This window comes from Gorilla gorilla, chromosome 13, assembly GCF_029281585.2.
Source record: "Gorilla gorilla gorilla isolate KB3781 chromosome 13, NHGRI_mGorGor1-v2.1_pri, whole genome shotgun sequence".
Lineage (NCBI taxonomy): Eukaryota > Metazoa > Chordata > Mammalia > Primates > Hominidae > Gorilla > Gorilla gorilla.
In genome coordinates this window covers 124,641,301-124,660,285 of record NC_073237.2, presented here as the reverse complement: position 1 = coordinate 124,660,285, position 18,985 = coordinate 124,641,301, and the positions used below count along the sequence as shown (strand labels likewise).

At 51.9% G+C, this 18,985-nt stretch overlaps 1 protein-coding gene across 6 annotated transcripts in view; it reads left to right on the top strand.

Annotated features, from left to right (window-relative positions):
* The window catches only part of GOLGA2 (golgin A2), a 20,334-nt gene extending 1,349 nt beyond the window's left edge, over window positions 1-18,985 (top strand). The window contains exons 2-27 of one of the 6 annotated variants that reach the window (XM_019033287.4): window positions 757-879; window positions 1,864-1,944; window positions 6,238-6,342; window positions 6,600-6,643; window positions 6,763-6,826; window positions 7,247-7,306; window positions 7,490-7,570; window positions 8,438-8,476; window positions 8,743-8,793; window positions 8,882-8,975; window positions 9,072-9,178; window positions 11,675-11,733; window positions 12,064-12,205; window positions 13,007-13,096; window positions 13,203-13,310; window positions 13,505-13,592; window positions 13,962-14,299; window positions 14,575-14,688; window positions 15,383-15,628; window positions 15,713-15,788; window positions 16,225-16,343; window positions 16,599-16,817; window positions 16,905-17,007; window positions 17,090-17,196; window positions 17,272-17,428; window positions 17,516-18,985. In XM_019033287.4, coding sequence (XP_018888832.4) covers window positions 757-879; window positions 1,864-1,944; window positions 6,238-6,342; window positions 6,600-6,643; window positions 6,763-6,826; window positions 7,247-7,306; window positions 7,490-7,570; window positions 8,438-8,476; window positions 8,743-8,793; window positions 8,882-8,975; window positions 9,072-9,178; window positions 11,675-11,733; window positions 12,064-12,205; window positions 13,007-13,096; window positions 13,203-13,310; window positions 13,505-13,592; window positions 13,962-14,299; window positions 14,575-14,688; window positions 15,383-15,628; window positions 15,713-15,788; window positions 16,225-16,343; window positions 16,599-16,817; window positions 16,905-17,007; window positions 17,090-17,196; window positions 17,272-17,428; window positions 17,516-17,730 — 3,030 coding nt within the window. In that variant the 3' untranslated portion in view covers window positions 17,731-18,985. The remainder of the gene's footprint in view (window positions 1-756; window positions 880-1,863; window positions 1,945-6,237; window positions 6,343-6,599; window positions 6,644-6,762; window positions 6,827-7,246; window positions 7,307-7,489; window positions 7,571-8,437; window positions 8,477-8,742; window positions 8,794-8,881; window positions 8,976-9,071; window positions 9,179-11,674; window positions 11,734-12,063; window positions 12,206-13,006; window positions 13,097-13,202; window positions 13,311-13,504; window positions 13,593-13,961; window positions 14,300-14,574; window positions 14,689-15,382; window positions 15,629-15,712; window positions 15,789-16,224; window positions 16,344-16,598; window positions 16,818-16,904; window positions 17,008-17,089; window positions 17,197-17,271; window positions 17,429-17,515) is intronic. The other 5 variants (XM_019033288.4, XM_019033289.4, XM_055351241.2 and 2 more) reach the window with 5 other exon arrangements.

Genomic DNA, 18,985 nt, shown 5'->3' with positions numbered 1-18,985 from the left:
CTGAAATGAGGCTTGGGTTGTCCTCTTTCTGTTAAATTCCCAGGTTCAACAGAAAGGCTGCCTTCTGCCATGAGGATACATTGATGTAAAAGTTTGAGAGGCATTGGTGCATTTCTTAACATTACCAAACGTGTGAGGATGTATGACTCTAAACCACACAGTGTACAGTTCCTGCCGACTTAATGTTCCGGCCCACATTTTAAGATACATATTTATTTTTAGAGAGGGGGTGTCACTGTGTTGCCCAGGCTGACCTTGAACTCCTGGCCTTAAGTAATCCTCCTGCCTTAGCCTCCCAGGTAGCTGGGATTCCAGGCTTGACTTCTCTACCTCATATTTGAATTCTCCTTGGTGGAGTGGAATGTAGTGATGTCGCAGTCCCCCTCGGAACCGTAATTAGTGCGTGAAACCAGCTTTTGATCTTAGGACCCAATCCCCTAAGTGTTCTCATCCCGTTTCTGGGATGAGAGGTAGAAAAGTACCTCTGCTTCTGGTTTTGGCCCCTGACAGCTGCTGATTTGTGGCAAAACCCCAGAGCTTGGAGTCAGAAGACTGAGTTTAAGTTCAATTCTTGCCTTTTTTTAAGCCATGGTATCAATCCCTCTCAGTCACTAAGTGATTGTGACAAGACCTTGTGGAGTTGTTAGTGGCATTAAATCAGATGGTATATAAGAGTATTTTGGAAAAATTGTAAAGTAGGATGTAACTGTGGGGGCTTGTAGATCTCATGAGTATTATTGCTCTTCTTTTCCACAGTTGAGAGAATATCAGCAGAGGAATAGCCCTGGTGTTCCTACAGGAGCGAAAAAGAAGAAGAAAATAAAAAATGGCAGTAACCCTGAGACAACCACTTCTGGTGGTTGCCACTCACCTGAGGATGTGAGTCTTGGATGGCCAGGCTCCTGGGGACAGGGGGCCCAAGGGGCAGTAGAGGGTAATTATTATGATTGTGGAAGAACTGTTGGGTACTGATTAAGAGTTCTGGGTTTGTATCCTACCTGTCCATCTGCTAGGGATGTGATTTAGGGCAAATTGCTTGAGCTTTTTGGGCCTCTCTTTTCACAACTATAAAGTATTGTTTTACTTACACTTGTGAAGTTTAAATGAGATTTGTTATTGTTGTTTTTATGTTAATCCCTAGTACAGGGCCTGCTGTCCTAAACACCCAGGACACCCAGGAAATGGTAGTTGCTGTTTCATTTTCCTCATCTCCAGTCTCAAGGGGAAGCCAGGCCAATGAGAACAGCTACTTGCCATCAGGCTATCCCTTTAGGAGTCACTGAAAGGGCCCCAGGGTGTGGTGAGGAGAGTCCCAGGTGCTAGGATTAGGGGAAGATCTAACTTTTGAGTTCATCTTTGCCACCAGCTTGCTGCATGACCACAGAAAAACCACTTCTTCCCCTGGGCCTCAGTTTCCTCCTTTGTGAGGTGACATTGGATAAGATCAGTGTCTTTCAAACTTGTTTTTTAGCTGGAGCCCCCTTTGTTCAAGTGAACCCTTACTCAGAAGTCTGGTTTTTAAAATGGAGGTGGAGGTTTGTAGTTCTACTAGATTCATTGCCCACATCCTGGGCCTAAGGAGAAGGGTCCAAACAGGATATTAAGAGCTGCATTGGTCAGGTGACTCCACTGTGTGTGACTGCATCGTTCAGGGGACTTTTCCATCTATTTGTTTCTGCCCTTGGCAAGGCAGCAGGTGGCCATTTGGAAGGATGGCACAGGCCATGGTATTGATCTCCTCCACTCTTCTTATTTCATTTCCCTGAACCCACATCTTCCTCCTTCCCTGACTTTCTTGCCTCTCTCTAAGCCACTTCTACCTTTCTCCCCCTGCCCTTGTTTTTCCCTTTTCGCCTCCTGTAGATTCAGGACATTCTGAAGGTGCTGGTGTCCGACCTTAACCGTTCCAATGGGGTAGCGCTCCCCCCATTGGACAAGTGGAAGGTGAGGCAGTGCCGAGACCCCTCTCTGGCTTGCTCTCTCCAGCTGTGCATGCCCCTGAGGCTTCTCTGGTTTGGGGGATACTTTGCCTCTGGCTTATTTTATGTTGCTGCCATTAACCTTCCGCCTGTTTATGTCCGCTTCTTCACCTGCTTGATTGATTGGGTTTTTATTCTTCCCCCAAATCTTTTATCATCTTGGAGAAGGTGAGACATATCTTAAAGTTTAAAAGTTTAAAGGTAATTTGGGAATAACTTTCAGAGCAGGTGTGTGGGATTTGGGGCTTTTTTTTTTCTTCTTCTTTTTTTTTTTTCAGAGATGGAGTCTCACTGCCCAGGCTGGAGTGCAGTGGCACAGTCTTGGCTCACTGCAACCTCTGCCTCCTGGGTTCAAGTGATTCTCCTGCCTCAGCCTCCTGAGTAGCTGGGATTACAGGTGCCTGCCACCATGTCTGGCTCATTTTTGTATTTTTAGTAGAGATGGGGTTTCACCATGTTGGCCAGGCTGGTCTTGAACTTCTGACCTCAAGTGATCCACCCACCTTGGCCTCCCAAAGTGCTGGGATTACAGGCGTGAGCCACTGCTCCCAGCCTGGGATTCTGGGATTTGGGCTTTTGAATGCCCAGTATGGGTACTCTCAGACTAGGAGAGATGAAAAAAAAAAAAAAAAAAAGAACCAACAGACCTTTAGGTTTTGCCCTAAAGGCAAAGATCAGTAAACCACCTGGAAGTTAGTGTTTTTTTTTTTTTTTTTTAAATTAATTCACTTTGATTTAAGAGTAGGGAACAAAGGGTTAAAAGAAAATGAGTTCACATTATAGTTGGAAGGATTGAAGCTATTTTTTCAGAGGAACTAACTGTAAAAGTTGTGAGGTTAACCAAACAGATGAGTGACCAAGACGTTCTGCCCCTAATCTCTCCAAATGGACATTTAGCCATATTCATTGGGCTCTTGACAACAAAGGCACTTTGATAAATAAACAGTGGAGAAAATAGATGAACAAGGTAGGCTGCACACTGAGGGAGGCAGACTCCTCTGAAGGAGGCAAGAGAGAATTTTGGAACATTCCAAATGCTCAGCTCGGGGGGAGGTTGGTTCCAAATGGACTCCAGGCTGGAGAAGGTGGCATTTGAAGCTGGCTTGAAGATTAAAGGTGGGTAACATTAATCCATATGGGTAGTGGGGGAGGCAGGGGGAGCGGTGAGGCCGTGGCCAGAGTGTGAACTCACAGAGCACCTTTCAGGAACACAGGGAGCCTGGTGGGGGGCAGGGCATGGAGGTACACAGGGCTGGGAGACAACCTCCTCTGGCTGTGATTTGCCATTTCTTCCATCTAACTCACCTGGGGGACTCCTTCCTGCCAAGCCAGAGGAGCAGGGCACGAATAGAGCCTGATCCTGTTGGAGATGGGTATGGGGAGAGGGACTGAGACACAGCAGCCAAGGCTGCTGTTAGAGAGTTGTCCAGTCTCATACCTGTTACCCTCCAGTTGATCAGGTCTGTCCAGGTGCTGTGACTCACCTTGCCAGCTCAGAGGAGACACTGAGTGGTACGGCTGGGGAGCACAGGCTTAGAGGTGACCTGCAGCCAAAAGCATTTGGCTTTTGCTCTGCCAATGGTCCAGTGGATTAGGGGGTCTGTAGCCTGTTTCCTAATGCTCTGAGATTCTGTGCCAGCCCAGGTCCCTCTATTCTGGAAACAAAGGCCTAGATCCCCGTATTTCCTTCTTGCTGTTTTGTTTTTGTTTTTGAGAAAGAGTCTTGCTCTTTCTCCTGGAGTGCAGTGGTGTGATCTTGGCTGACTGCAACCTCCCCCTCCCGGGTTCAAGTGATTTTCATGCCTCAGCCTCCCAAGTAGCTGGGATTACAGATGTTGCACCATCACGCCCGGCCATTTTTTTTGAATTTTTAATAGAGATGGGGTCTTGCCATGTTGCTCAGGCTGGTTTCGAACTCCTGGCCTCAAGTGATTCACCTGCCTTGGCCTCCCAAAGTGCTGAGATTACATGTGTGAGCCACCATGCCCAGCCCCTTGCTGTTTTTATACCTTCTCTATATCCGTAACTGTTTCCAATGTAGGTTTTGTTTTTTTTTAATTTCTCATTTTTATTACCATGTAAGTTTTCTACTCCAGGAATGCAGGCCTGTGATCGTAGTATCCTGAGCGGAGCTGATAACATTTCCAGAAGTAGGGAATAATGGAGAGAGAAAAAATATCTTAATGGGATGGGACATTTTGAGGAGAGTAGGCTTTTTTAAAAACTCCATCTTGGCTACAAGACTTAAAATTATGAAATAACTTGGTTGCTCACAAAATAATCATGCTATGTGTGTCAGAAAGTCCTCAGAAAAATGCTTTTTCAGCCAAGTGCAGTAGCTCATGCCTGTAATCCCAGCACTTTGGGAGACTGAGGAGGGTGGATCACCTGAGGTCAGGAGTTCGAGAGCAGGCTGGCCAACATGGTGAAACCCCATCTCTACTAAAAATACAAAAATTAGCTGGGCATGGTAGCGTGCACCTATAATCCCAGCTGCTCGGGAGGCTGAAGCAGGAGAATCTCGAACTCAGGAGGCGGAGGTTGCACTGAGTGGAGATCTCGCCACTACACTCCAGCCTGGGCGACAGAGTGAGACTCCATCTCAAAACAAAAAAAAAAAAAAAAAAAAAAAAAGAAGAAGAAAAAATTCCCTTCCTCTGAGCATTCTTGTGTCTAATCCTAGAGATCAGTGGGAACCGAAGATGCCAGGAGGGCCCTAAAGCCTAGCAGGGTCCATTCCTAGGAGTGCCAGCCTTCCCTCAAGGCTTATGCCTGGCCAGCAACTGAACCCTTGCTCTGACCTATTAGATTCAGTTGTAGGCATTGTCAAGGCAACACCAGGTCCCATGGTCACAGTAAACTTGCAAAGATGCAAAGGCAGCTTGGCTCATCTTCAGTTCCACCAGCCTCTGCAGCACTTGCTCTAAGGAGAGAAGCAGATTTGGGTTTTCAGAAGCCAGGGCTGAAGGGTCCAGTGAGTGCGCAGTCCTTTCCCTGGAGAGAGGTGTAGCCACTTCTCCCAGACCCAGCTTCCGTGGCCAGGCCCTGGCTCCCTGGTGTTTTTCTCTTGTCCAGCTTAGCTGGTCAGCCAGCTTTTTCCACTGTCTGCCCATCTGGCTTGTCAGATATTAGAAGATCTCTAGAACCAGAGGCTTGGGCCAAGAGTAAGGTCAGAGCCTGGAGAGAGGCTGGGTGGGGCTCTGATCAAGCAGGTAGGTCCAGTTGGGGGCAAGGGAGAGGCTCCACATAACCCCAAGTTCTGAATCCTAGGATTGTCCTCAGGTACTATTCCCAGGAAAGAGGCCCCACAACTTCCAAGTTGCCAAGAGCCACAGGGAAGATGTCTTACCTCTGTTTTCTTGGGTGGTTTCTTGGCTGGGTAGATGTTTTTGGAGGTAAGAGGTCGGGGTGGGGGTGTTGGCCATGGTTTATCCTCTTTTTACCTCCAGAGAATTGGGGAGAGGCTTCTAGTTGGGCAGCTTTTTTTTTTCCCCCTGAAAAGGCCTGAATCAGAAACACGGCCAGTAGGCCAAGTGCAATGGCTCACACCTGTAATCTCAACATTTTGGGAGACCAAGGTGGGAGGATCACTTGAGCCCAGGACTTTGAGACCAGCCTGGGCAAGATGGCGAGACCACGTCTCTATAGAAATTAGCTGAGCATGGTAGTGTGCACCTATAATCTCAGCTACTAGGGAGGCTGAGGTAGGAGCATTGCTTGAGCCCAGGAGGTGGAAGCTGCAGTGAACTATGATTGTGCCACTGCAGGGGAGAAGGGAAGGGAGGAAAGGAGGAGACAGGCAGATAGCTACATTGTGCATTGCCCAGACAACTACTTCCTCATCACCATCCTCTGCCCAGTAGGGGCCCAGTGAGGGTCACTCTGCAGCACAGACTGGCCTTCTGGAAGAACAGTGCCTTTCTCCTCCCTGACTTTGGCACACCTTCCTCCCGCCTGCTGTGGCTGCCACAGGTCAGAGCCTGCTGCTGTCTTTTGCTGAGCTCCAGGGAGAGCGAGGTCCTCGTGTTCATGAAGGAGGCCGTGCAGCCCCTGCTTTAAGCTTTGGCCATCTGAAATGCTGCCTAGCAGCCCAAGGCCTGGGCAACCAATCCACACCCCTGAGTGGCTCCTAGCATGTGTGACTGTCACTCTGACTGCAGCAACACCTGTCCTACCTGTTCCACACCCTTGTGTTCATAGCACTGAGGCACCTTCTCTCCCGCATGGCCCCCTAACCCCCTGCTCTGTTCTGTGACAGACACCCAAGGACAATGCTGCTACTCTACAACCATCTGATGACACCGTGTTACCTGGCGGTGTCCCTTCCCCTGGTGCCAGTCTCACTAGCATGGCAGCATCTCAGGTTCGTGCCTCCTCCCCCTCTGCCCACTGCCCTCCTGTACCTATTATGCATTATCTTCTCCTTTCACAGGCAGCTTGTTCCCTAGGGTCAAGGGCTCTTCCTGGGGACCGGGCTGGGGGAAGGCTCAGACTGGGCTTTTCCTTGAGGCCTGGGGAGATGGAAGATTGTTGGAATGAGTTTGAGAGCTTGACTCACCCCATCCTGGGTGATTCTTACCAGAAATTGAATGACCATCTCACACGTTTCTTCCCAAACAGAATCATGATGCTGACAATGTCCCTAATCTCATGGATGAAACCAAGTGAGTGTCTCCTGTTGGGGCAGCAGTCTCTAGGCTGAGAGAGTCAGGGAGGCCACTGCCCATGACCTTCTTTCCCATTGAGCCACCTGCACCCCTGACCCCTGTGTCTCCATCCCTAGGACTTTCTCATCAACCGAGAGCCTGCGACAACTCTCCCAACAGCTCAATGGTCTTGTTTGTGAGGTACCTCAGGAACTGAGGCCGAGAGCGGGGTGGGGGGAAGGGAACTATGATAGAAAGAAACTGAGGCAGGGATTCACAAGAGAGAGGGAAGATCCTGGGACCAGCCAATGTGCTGGGCAATGTTAAGGAAGTCACCTTTTCCCTGAGCCTTCTCCCTTGAAGTCGTGCACATGAAGGAGTTGGACCCCATGACTGGTTGCATCATTGTATCCTGCTGCAGAAGCACTGGATGAGAGCTGCTCGGGAGGGAAGGATGGTGGGGAAATAAGAACCATGAGAGAAGTTGGCACAAAGGGGTTACGGGACAGAGGGTCCAAGTTAGAAAAGAAAATGTTGCCAATTGCTGGGGAAGAAACGAAGTCAGAGGGCTTAGACACTGAGGGGACAGAACATCTCCATGTGCACTCTCGTCTCTTATAGTCTGCGACATGTGTCAATGGGGAGGGCCCTGCATCGTCTGCTAACCTGAAGGATCTGGAGGTAAGAGGCCCTGGGCTGTGGCCCAGTGACCCTGCAGGCCAGCCCTCCAACCTCCTCCCACAGAGGGGGCTGGGTGCCCCTCTGCCAGCTGAGACAGCCCACACACCCCCCAACCCTAATGATTGCTCTCTCTACCTCTCCCCCCAATCCTCCTCCAACTCCTCCTCTCTGCATGCGCCTCAGAGCCGGTACCAACAGCTAGCGGTAGCCCTGGACTCCAGCTATGTAACAAACAAACAACTCAATATCACGATAGAGAAATTGGTAAGAGTCCAGTGGGGTCCCCTGATTCCATGCTGCTAATCCTGGGCTCCAGTTTCCCCTTGGGACCCTGAAGAAAGGGGCAGGGGGCCCCTGGTGCCAAGGGCAAATGGGGAGCTGGGGGGCCCAGGCCTCAGCTGGAGGGACCCCAGAGCACGGAGCATGCAGCATGGCTCTTCTGTTGCTGCCCTCTTTGCGTACTCTCTCTTCTCTAGACACCCCTGCTCGAGTCCTTGCCACACACGCCCTGGGGTTGTTGCCTCTTGGGGAAGCGCTAGCCTGACTGGTTGTCAGGAGCCCTGTATTTCTGCCCTGACTCAGTCCTTAATTTGCTCTTTGATTTGGGACAAGCCACCTCTCCTCCTTGGGCTTGCATTTCCTGAGGAGGTAGAGTTAGAGAGTATCAAAGGTCTCTTAGCTCTGAGAGTCCAAGATTTAAAGGCCCATTAGAACGTAAACCTCAGGGCCAAGGGCTCCTGTCTGTCTTTTTCTGTCTGGTATCCCTGCTATTAAGAACCGTACCTGGCCTGTGTGTGCTCAGCAAATGTTTGTTGAATGATTACACCTTTCTAAATCACAAACTGGCAGAGGGTGGGCTTTTCTCACACTCCATTCTAGAGGTTTATGTTACTGTCCTTTCAAGAGAATCGAGATTCAGACTTTCAGTTCTGTGGCTGTGGGCAAAAACCAACAAAGACACAAATCCCCTTTCCTTGAGAGCCTGAGGAGAGTTTACCAGTTCGTGTTCCCGTTGGGTCTGAGAACTCTGCCTTTAAAATCCATTCCTGGCCCCTGCCTACCCGTTCCTGGTCTGGGGAATAGAGTTGAGGGGGCCACCCTCAGTCACCTTCCTTTGACTCTTCCCCACAGAAACAACAGAACCAAGAAATTACGGATCAGTTGGAAGAAGTAACGTGATTTCTTTGTTTGCTCACAACATGACTGCTGGGTTTGGGGGGCACTCAAATGTAGAGGCCTCAGTCTCGTCTCACCCACTCCCAGCCTGGGGAAGAAGGCTCACCCCCCCAGATTCCACCCCATCCCCACAGGGTCCCTGATAACCTGGTCCCATGGGTGGGCCTGTCCTGGGACATTGGTGGCATTCTGGGGGCATGTCCCTTGCTGTGCCGTCTCTGCCTCCCCCTCGTAAGAGCTCTGTCTTCCTCTTCCTATAGGAAAAGAAAGAATGCCACCAAAAGCAGGGAGCCCTAAGGGAGCAGTTACAGGTGAGTGGAGGGTGTGAAGTTCCATCCTGTCCTCTGGAGAATGTTTCTTCCCTTCTTTTTCAGCACTTGCTTGGGTTTCCTCCCAAAGGTTCACATTCAGACCATAGGGATCCTCGTATCAGAGAAAGCTGAGTTACAGACAGCCCTGGCTCACACTCAGCATGCTGCCAGGCAGAAAGAAGGTGGGAATCTGGGCACCCCATCATCCTTCAACCTGGCACTTTGACAGGCCTTTAGGGGGAGTCCTTTGGGCCCCATCTCAACCTCTCTCATTCCAGGAGAGTCCGAAGATCTGGCCAGCCGCCTGCAGTATTCCCGGCGGCGTGTGGGAGAGTTGGAGCGGGCTCTCTCTGCTGTCTCCACGCAGCAGAAGAAGGCAGACAGGGTGAGTCCAACTGCCTGCCCCGTCCCCTGGCATACTGGCTTCCCAGATGGAGGAGTGAGCCTAAAGATCCCTTCTGCAGAGTTGACTGTCCTGCCTAGAAGGCAGCATGGGCCATTTGTCACTGCTTTTGTGTGTGGTTGCTAGAGGCATCCTGGGGCTGAGTCAGCTGCTGTGGGTGAGTTTGGGGGCACTGTGGGGAGTGCACACTGGACGCAGAGCTCGGAGGCCAAGTGCCCGCTGTGCCCTTACCTGGCTGTGGCCTTGGCCAAGTCCTAGGTGGGGGAATATGGTACTTGTACAGTGAAGGTACAGAAGAGTATCTTTAGTATGTTACCATTTGTGTAGAGAGAGGGAACGTGTGTGTGTGTGTGTGTGTGTGTGTACCTATGTACTATGACAATATACATAAAACGTGTCTGCATGGATTCATAAAAAACTCAGGAGAGAGGAACAGCACGGCTGGAAGATATTTCCCTTCTGCACTTTCGGAGTTTTAGACTATCTGACTGTATCATCCTTTCAAAAATTGAACAAAAGATAATTTCCCCCTTCCTATTTGTGCCCCCACCCTCAGGGAACAAATGAGCTTAGAGAGTCAGATATACCTGGGTGTTAAAATCCGAGCTCTGTCTAAGTGATCTTAGGCAAGCACTTAACCTCTAATATTCCGTGTTGTCCATCTACAAAATAGAGGTAATAATAGTAACTGTCTCATGTGGTGGTTATGAGGATTAAATGGGATTGTTAGCATGGTACCTGGTGAAGCATTCAATAAAGGTTCAAACAGTGGTAGTAATAATGATAATAACAATAGCAATATTATCTGATCTCTCTGGGCCTCTGTTAGCCAGCTGTAAATTCGATCTTGGCCAGGTATGGTGGCTTACACCTGTAATCCCAGCACTTTGGGAGGCCGAGGCGGGTGGGTCAACTGAGGTCAGGAGTTCGAGACCAGCCTGACCAACATAGTAAAACCCTGTGTCTACTAAAAATGCAAAAAATTAGCCAGGTGTGGTGGTGTGCCCCTGTAATTGCAGCTACTTGGGAGGCTGAGGCAGGAGAATTGCTTGAACCCAGGGGCGGAAGTTGCGGTGAGCTGAGATCATGCCACTGCCCTCCAGCCTGGGTGACAGAGGGAGACTCTGTCTGAAAATAAATAAATAAATAAATAATAACAAAAATTAGCCAGGCATGATGGCGCATGCCTGTAATCCTAGGTACTCAGGAGCCTGAGGCAGGAGAATCACATGAACCCGGGAGGCAGAGGTTGCAGTGAGCCAAGATGGCGCCACTGCACTCCAGCCTGGGTGACAGAGGGAGACTCCATCTCAAATAAATACATATATACATACATACATACATACATAAATTCGCTCTCTCTCCCTGTTCCTTCCACCCTTACCAAGTCCTTTTTTTTTTGAGACGAAGTCTCACTCTGTCGCCCAGGCTGGAGTGCAGTGGCACCATCTCGGCTCACTGCAAGCTCTGTCTCCCGGGTTCACGCCATTCTCCTGCCTCAGCCTCCCGAGTAGCTGGGACTACAGGCACCTGCCACCACGCCTGGCTAATTTTCTGTATTTTTTGTGTTTTTAGTAGAGACGGGGTTTCACCGTGTTAGCCAGGATGGTCTCGATCCCCTGATCTCGTAATCCGTCCCCCTCGGCCTCCCAAAGTGCCAGGATTACAGGCGTGAGCCACCACACCCGGCCACCCTTACCAAGTTTTTTTAAAAACAAATGAGACCAGCCGGGCGCCGTAATCCCAACACTTTGGGAGGTTGAGGCGGGCGGATCACTTGAGGTCAGGAGTCAAGACCAGCCTGGCCAACATGGTGAAACCCCCTCTCTATTAAAAATAAAAAAATTAGGCCGGGCATGGTGGCTCACGCCTGTAATCCCAGCACTTTGGGAGGCTGAGACGGGTGGATCACAAGGTCAGGAGATCAAGACCATCCTTGCTAACACAGTGAAACCTCGTCTCTACTAAAGATACAAAAAAATTAGCCGGGTGTGGTGGCGGGCACCTGTAGTCCCAGCTACTTAGGAGTCTGAAGCAGGAGAATGGCATGAACCCGGGAGGCGGAGCTTGCAGTGAGCCGAGATTGCGCCACTGTACTCCAGCCTGGGCAACAGAGACTCCATCTCAGAAAAAACAAAACAAAACAAAACAAATTAGCCGGACGTGGTGATGCACGCCTGTAGTCCCAGCTACTCAGGAGGCTGAGGTAGGACAGTCACTTGGACCAGGGAGGCAGAGGTTGTGAGCTGAGATCTCACCACTGCACTTCAGCCTGGGTGACAGAGGGAGACTCTGTCTCAAAAACAACAACAGCAACAACCAAATGAGACCATGGGCTTGAAAATGCCTTGAAAACATGTCAAGTGTGATTGAGAGTGAGGAAGTGTTACTGTGGAGTACTTACTGTAGCTGTTGTTACTGGTTGGCCAGCTGCTCCTCTGCCTGCTATATCCTGACTTAACCTTTCTGTATTTACAGTACAACAAGGAGTTAACCAAAGAGAGAGACGCCCTCAGGCTGGAGTTATACAAGAACACGTAGGATGGGGGATGGTGGGATGGGAGGTCTGGGGGCCCTCAGCATGGGTGGTGTGCTGGGAGGTGGGGGGTACAGGTAAGCATGATGAGGTGGTCATAGAGGTGTGCATGTGTGCCCAGCAAAGCTCTAGTGCCGGCTGTGCCACTGACTCATGGTGTAGACTTGGGTAACTCGTGTCTTTTCTCTGGCCTGTACATGTGACTTTTGATTCCTGGGGTTCCTTCCAGTGCCACAGTTCTGTGGTTGTGGGGCAAGGGTAAGAGGGTGGATCACCAAAGCAGTCCTTTCTGTTCTTCATTCATTCCTTTCTCTACTGCCTCTGGCCATAGCCAAAGCAATGAGGACCTGAAGCAAGAGAAATCAGAATTGGAAGAGAAGCTTCGGGTCCTAGTGACTGAGAAGGCTGGCATGCAGCTTAACTTGGAAGAATTGCAAAAGAAGTTAGAGATGACGGAACTCCTGCTTCAACAGGCAAGAGGCTGCAGCCCCATGGGTGGTGGGAGCGCCATCTGGCTGGGGCCATGGTCTAGGGATCATGCAGGGCATGGGGAGACTCCAGCCAAGAGCTGGAAAATTTGGGTCCTTGTTCCGGTCCTGGCATAAAATCCTCTAGAGAGTGGTAAAAATCTACAAATTGGGGACCTGGGGAATCAGAATCTTAGGGTTAGGGCTTAAGACAATTTTTGTTTTGTTTTGTTTTGTTTTAAAGCATCATGGGTGAAAACCATTATTTTAGAGATTACATTTATATGGCTAGCTCATGAGTCTGTTTATTTCCTTCTGAGGTTCAAGCCAACACTTTCACTAATAATAGAGAGTAGAGATCTTTTTTTTTTTTTTTTTTAGACGGGGTCTCGCACTATCACCCAGGCTGGAGTGATACTTACTGCAACCTCTACCTCCCAGGCTCAAGCCATCCTCCTGCCTCAGCCTCTCAAGTAGTTGGGACTACAGGCGCACACCACCATGCCTGGCTAATTTTTGTATTTGTAGATACGGGGCTTTGCCATGTTGCCGAGGTTGGTCTTGAACTCCTGAGCTCAAGCAGTCCACCCACCTCAGCCTCCCAAAGTGTTGAGATTACAGGCATCAGCCACCATGCCTGGCCTGAGATCTTTTTAAAATTATTTATTATTTCTAAAGCAAAGAAACTTGACAGCAGAGTTGTATTGACTGAGTTGCACATTGAGCCTAGCCCTAGCCCTTTTAAGGGGCACTGTTTGGAACGGCCTGGGCTCCCCAGATCTAAACTTCTCGCTCTTCACCATCCAGTTTTCAAGCCAGTGTGAAGCCCCTGATGCTAACCAGCAGTTACAGCAGGCCATGGAGGAGCGGGCACAGCTGGAAGCACACCTGGGGCAGGTGAGGCTTTGCAGGGGAGGGATGTAGAAGGAAGATGACCCCAGGTGGCCAGGAGTAGGTGACAACCAGTGACAGTCCTTCCTAATTTCTGTGGCCATTCTTGCAGGTAATGGAGTCGGTTAGACAACTACAAATGGAGAGAGATAAATATGCGGAGAATCTCAAAGGAGAGAGCGCCATGTGGCGGCAGAGGATGCAGCAGATGTCAGAGCAGGTGAGACCTGACCCTTCAGCTCCCCCTCAACCTTAGATAGGTCACTTGATCTTTCTGGGCATCTGTGAAATGGGAGGAGCACAGCCAGAGGTGGTCATGGGTCTGGGCTTTGTGGCGGTGGGGGCAGAGGGAGATGGTAGCCTGTCCAGCCACCAGCCCCTCTCCAGGGCCCTTTCCTGCTGTGCTTTGGGCAGGTGCACACATTGAGAGAGGAGAAGGAATGTAGCATGAGTCGGGTACAGGAGCTGGAGACGAGCTTGGCTGAACTGAGGAACCAGATGGGTAAGCTGGGGCTGGGGTGACCTGGGAGCAGGAATGGTGTCAGAGGGCTGTGGGGGTGGTTTAGAATGCCCCAGGGAGTTGGGTGGATGGAAGGGCTTTGAGGCAGAGGGAAAGAGGTCTGTGCCAGGAGATGGCAAGTCTCGTTATCTCCATGAGCCTCAGTGCCCCATCAGCAAAGACGGAGGAGTGCCCGTTGTCAGCCACCCACAGTTGTCGCTATCGGAAAGTGGTTTGGAAGATTGGCTAACATCCGGGTGCGAGGAATCATCAGCAGGAAGGCCAAGTTTGGGGAGCTTGAGAGGAGCTATGGACCAAGAGGAGGGTTTTTTTGAGAATCCAGAGGCCCTTATTGTCTGCGTCTTTTCTCAGCTGAACCCCCGCCCCCAGAGCCCCCAGCAGGGCCCTCCGAGGTGGAGCAGCAGCTACAAGCGGAGGCTGAGCACCTGCGGAAGGAGCTGGAGGGTCTGGCAGGACAGCTTCAAGCCCAGGTGCAAGACAATGAGGGCTTGAGTCGCCTGAACCGGGAGCAGGAGGAGAGGCTGCTGGAGCTGGAGCGGGCGGCCGAGCTCTGGGGGGAGCAGGCGGAGGCGCGCAGGCAAATCCTGGAGACCATGCAGAACGACCGCACTACCATCAGCCGCGCACTCTCCCAGAACCGGGAGCTCAAGGAGCAGCTGGCTGAGCTGCAGAGCGGATTCGTAAAGCTGGTGCGCCGCCCCACCTGGAGAGCCCGCCCTCCTCCCTAGCCCTCCAGACCTTTGTTTTCCCACCTGTAAAGTGGGGCAGTGTAGCCCTCACTTGAAATGGTACTTCTGGAGGCACCTGTGAGCCAGAGCCCTGCTCCGATGGCTGTGGGGGAGAGGGGATGATTTTTCTAACCTGCCTCCACCCTTCCCGGTGCCGTGGGAGGTAGACACCAAGGCAGCAAGTTCTGGGGTCTCCAGCTGCAGTGGGTGGCCGCTGATTGCTTCTCTCTGTCCAGACTAATGAGAACATGGAGATCACCAGCGCACTGCAGTCGGAGCAGCACGTCAAGAGGGAGCTAGGAAAGAAGCTGGGGGAGCTGCAGGAGAAGCTGAGCGAGCTGAAGGAAACGGTAACCCCGCCCCATCCAAGAAGGGCTGGGAGGCGGGCACCAGCCTCTGGGGAGGGGTGGTGTGAGGCCAGAGGCAGCTCCAGCCTGGGGAACAGGTGACCCCAGCACCCTTCAGGGCAGTCCTGTGACTGTTTCTTGCTCCCTGCCCTCTGACTTTTAGAGGTGGATAGCTTTGGGCTCCTCTCAGGTCTGGACATCATCGTCCCAGCTAGAGGCATGGATTTCTCCCAATCACAGGGGAAGAGACAGCGGCATAAGAGGCTCCTTAGATTCAAACTGGATTCTGGCCTTTGCTCCACTGGTCATCATTCAACTACTTTGCATCTCTAAGCCCCAGTTTCTTTAACTTAAAAAGGAAGTTAGCATCTTCCTTGCAGAGGTGCTGAGGATCCAATGAGATAATACGTGGAAAGCATTAGGCATGTAGCACACGTAGCAGATGGTGGTTGGCTCCCTCTGCGTTTCCACCAGTCTGTGGCCTACGGTTTAAATGGTGGGAAGAAGGATGTGAAATTTGAGGCTGGGGAAGGAGGCATGAGGCTCTAGTCAAGGGAGGCAGTCACTTAGGCCTGGAGCAAGGGGCCAGAGGTCTGGGCAGGTGACAGAGCCTCACAGAGCCCTCGCTACCCTATTTATGGGCCCTGAATCTGGAAGCAGGCCACCACCTGCCCTCACGCCCAGGGTTTTCCTACAGGTGGAGCTGAAGAGCCAAGAGGCTCAAAGTCTGCAGCAGCAGCGAGACCAGTACCTGGGACACCTGCAGCAGTATGTGGCTGCCTATCAGCAGCAGGTGGCCACCTATCAGCAGCTGACCTCTGAGAAGGAGGCGCTGCATAATCAGCTACTGCTGCAGACCCAGCTCGTGGACCAGCTGCAGCAGCAGGAAGCTCAGGGCAAAGCGGTGGCCGAGATGGCCCGCCAAGAGTTGCAGGAAACCCAGGTGAGGGAGTTGGTGAGGGCAGGGCCCCGAGGGGGACAACCTGGCAACCTCCATGCCTTCTCACTCTCTTTCCTGGCCCCTTAGGAGCGCCTGGAAGCTGTCACCCAGCAGAATCAGCAGCTACGAGCCCAGTTGAGCCTCATGGCTCACCCTGGGGAAGGTACCGGAACCTGCTCACAGGAAGAGGAGAGAGCCCCAGGAGGAAGGGGGGACTGTTAGCAGCGTAGAATTGAGGAGTTGGAAGAGACCTTTAGAACAGCTGGTCATTATGCCAACTGGGTGTCCAAACTAAGTTGGGCATCAATATGGTGACTTCCTGGGAGCAGGGCACTACCAGCTTACCTAAGGATGGGTGAACTGGCCCAGGTCAGAAATGAAGCAGGTCAGAACTCCCATGCTGATCGGTAGTGGGACTGCACCTGGGCAGCATAGCGAGCCCTTGGCTCTTAAAAAAGAATAAAATAAAAATAAAGAACAGATGCTTATTTCCTTCTGGGGAGGGGCTGGCCCAGTGTTACACAGTGAGGGTGGGGGCAGAGGTGGGCCCACTGTACCCTTGTTGGGTTGTCTGATGACCCCTCTGGCCACCCCCATAGGAGATGGACTGGACCGCGTGGAGGAGGAGGATGAGGATGAGGATGAGGAGGAGGAGGCGGTGGCAGTGCCTCAGCTCATGCCAAGCATCCCGGAGGACCTGGAGAGCCGGGAAGCCATGGTGAGGCTGACTCCCCCTCCCCAGCCTTTGCTGCCTCCCTCTGTGGTCCCTCCCAGACCCCCTTCTCTCTTGGTTTCCCGGCCTTCTGATTTCTTCGGACCCTCACCCCTTTCCTGGGAGCCAGTGGTGAGACACCATTTCACTTGGGACCAACAAGTGCACCCTCTGAGGCCCCAAGGGAAGGGCTGCTCTCTACCTCCCTGCCCTGTTCATCCTATATATCCTCCTACAAGAATGCACCCCTCTTGCCTGCAGGTGGCATTTTTCAACTCAGCTGTAGCCAGTGCCGAGGAGGAGCAGGCAAGGCTACGTGGGCAGCTGAAGGAGCAAAGGGTGCGCTGCCGGCGCCTGGCTCACCTGCTGGCCTCGGCCCAGAAGGAGCCTGAGGCAGCAGCCCCAGCCCCAGGGACCGGGGGTGATTCTGTGTGTGGGGAGACCCACCGGGCTCTGCAGGGGGCCATGGAGAAGCTGCAGGTGAATGAGTCTCTCCTGGCATGGGTCAAGAAGGGTGGGGGCGGGGCAGGTCGCTGCCGATATATGACTCAATTATTTTGGTTCCAGAGCCGCTTTATGGAGCTCATGCAGGAGAAGGCAGACCTGAAGGAGAGGGTAGAGGAACTGGAACATCGCTGCATCCAGCTTTCTGGAGAGACAGACACCATTGGTGAGTGGGAGGCCAGGGCACGGCAGGAGGAGCTGCACAGCGGTCGGAGGGAACCCAGCATCTGAGCCCTGTCCTCCCGCAGGAGAGTACATTGCACTGTACCAGAGCCAGAGGGCAGTGCTGAAGGAGCGGCACCGGGAGAAGGAGGAGTACATCAGCAGGCTGGCCCAAGACAAGGAGGAGATGAAGGTAGGGTGTGGAACATCTCTGGGGGTGGAGGTGAGCACGGGCATGGGCATGGCAGCTTAGCACCCCTCCCTCCAGGTGAAGCTGCTGGAGCTGCAGGAGCTGGTCTTACGGCTTGTGGGCGACCGCAACGAGTGGCATGGCAGATTCCTGGCAGCTGCCCAGAACCCTGCTGATGAGCCCGCTTCAGGGGCCCCAGCCCCCCAGGAACTTGGGGCTGCCAACCAGCAGGGTGGTGAGTAGAGCCCTCGGGAGGGGTGGGCAGGCAGGAGTAAGGGAGGGCTCGCGTGGCACTCAGAGCCCTGCCTCTCTCTCTCCAAAGATCTTTGCGAGGTGAGCCTTGCCGGCAGTGTGGAGCCTGCCCAAGGAGAGGCCAGGGAGGGTTCTCCCCGTGACAACCCCACTGCACAGCAGATCATGCAGCTGCTTCGTGAGATGCAGAACCCCCGGGAGCGCCCAGGCTTGGGCAGCAACCCCTGCATTCCTTTTTTTTACCGGGCTGACGAGAATGATGAGGTGAAGATCACTGTCATCTAAAAGCCGGCTACTGTCAGCAAAGCCTGAAGAAGTGGGGCTGGATACCCTGCCCCCACCATATCCCTACTGTCCCTTCTCAGTCACCCCTTTGCCCTTACAGTAGCAAGCATAGACCCCTGTCTAACGGGGGTAGACAGGTGCAGATGAGGTGAAGATCACTGTCATCTAAAAGCTGGCCACTAAATTAAAAAAAAATTAAAAGTTATGGGATTAAAAAAAGTTATGGGATAAAAAAGGTTATGGGTAACTTATGGTATAAAAGTTATGAAAAAAGGCCAGGTGCAGTGGCTCACGCCTGTAATCCCAGCACTTTTGGGAGGCTGAGGTGGGTGGATCACCTGAGGTTGGGAGTTCAAGACCAGCCTGGTCAACATGGTGAAACTGTGTCTCTACTAAAAATACAAAAATTAGCCAGGCATGGTGGCACGTGCCTGTAATCCCAGCTACTCGGGAGGCTGAGGCAGGAGAATCGCTTGAACCTGGGAGGTGGAGGTTGCAGTGGGCTGAGATCACGCCATTGCACTCCAGCCTGGGCGACAGAGTGAGACTCTGTCTCAAAAAAAAAAAAATTATGAAAAAAGTTATGGGATTAAAGAAAGTCAGGATAAAAATTTTAAAAAGTAGGCCACTGTCAGCAAAGCCTGGAGAAGTGGGGCCGGAGGCTCCGCCCCCATCATGTCCCTGCCACCCCTTCCCAGTCACCCCTTTACTCTTACAGTAGCAAATAAGACCCCTGTCTAATGGGGGGAGACAAATGTGTAGACCCTTAGCCACCTTGGCCAGGGCTGACTCCTTAAATTTCTGGATGATGATGATTGTTATTTAATAGCCAGAGGCTCATATAATTGGTTTGTTTGGAAGAGGCCTCATGGCCTCCTTACTCTCACCAAAGCAATTTTTCCCTCAGGGGGGCTCCCATCTTCTTACACAGAGAGGCAGCTGAGGCAGGACAGTGGGGCTAACTGTAGACCAGGCGAGGGCACGGGCTGCTGGGGTGGCTCCGCTTCCCCAGTGTACATATTGTATCTGTGTAACATTTTGTATATTCCAGGGGTAGGGCCGCCCCCTGTATCATACCTAGCAGAGGTTGGAGCTGGCACATGGGGAGGAGGTTCTAATAATTATTTGGGGCTGGGAAACTTATTTATTGATAGCATAGGACAGAGGAAGGAGGCGGGGATGGGGTCGTGGCGCCCTGGTGATGCGACTCCTGTTTATTTTGCTTTTTATTTCGGAATAAATGGATTTAGCCATA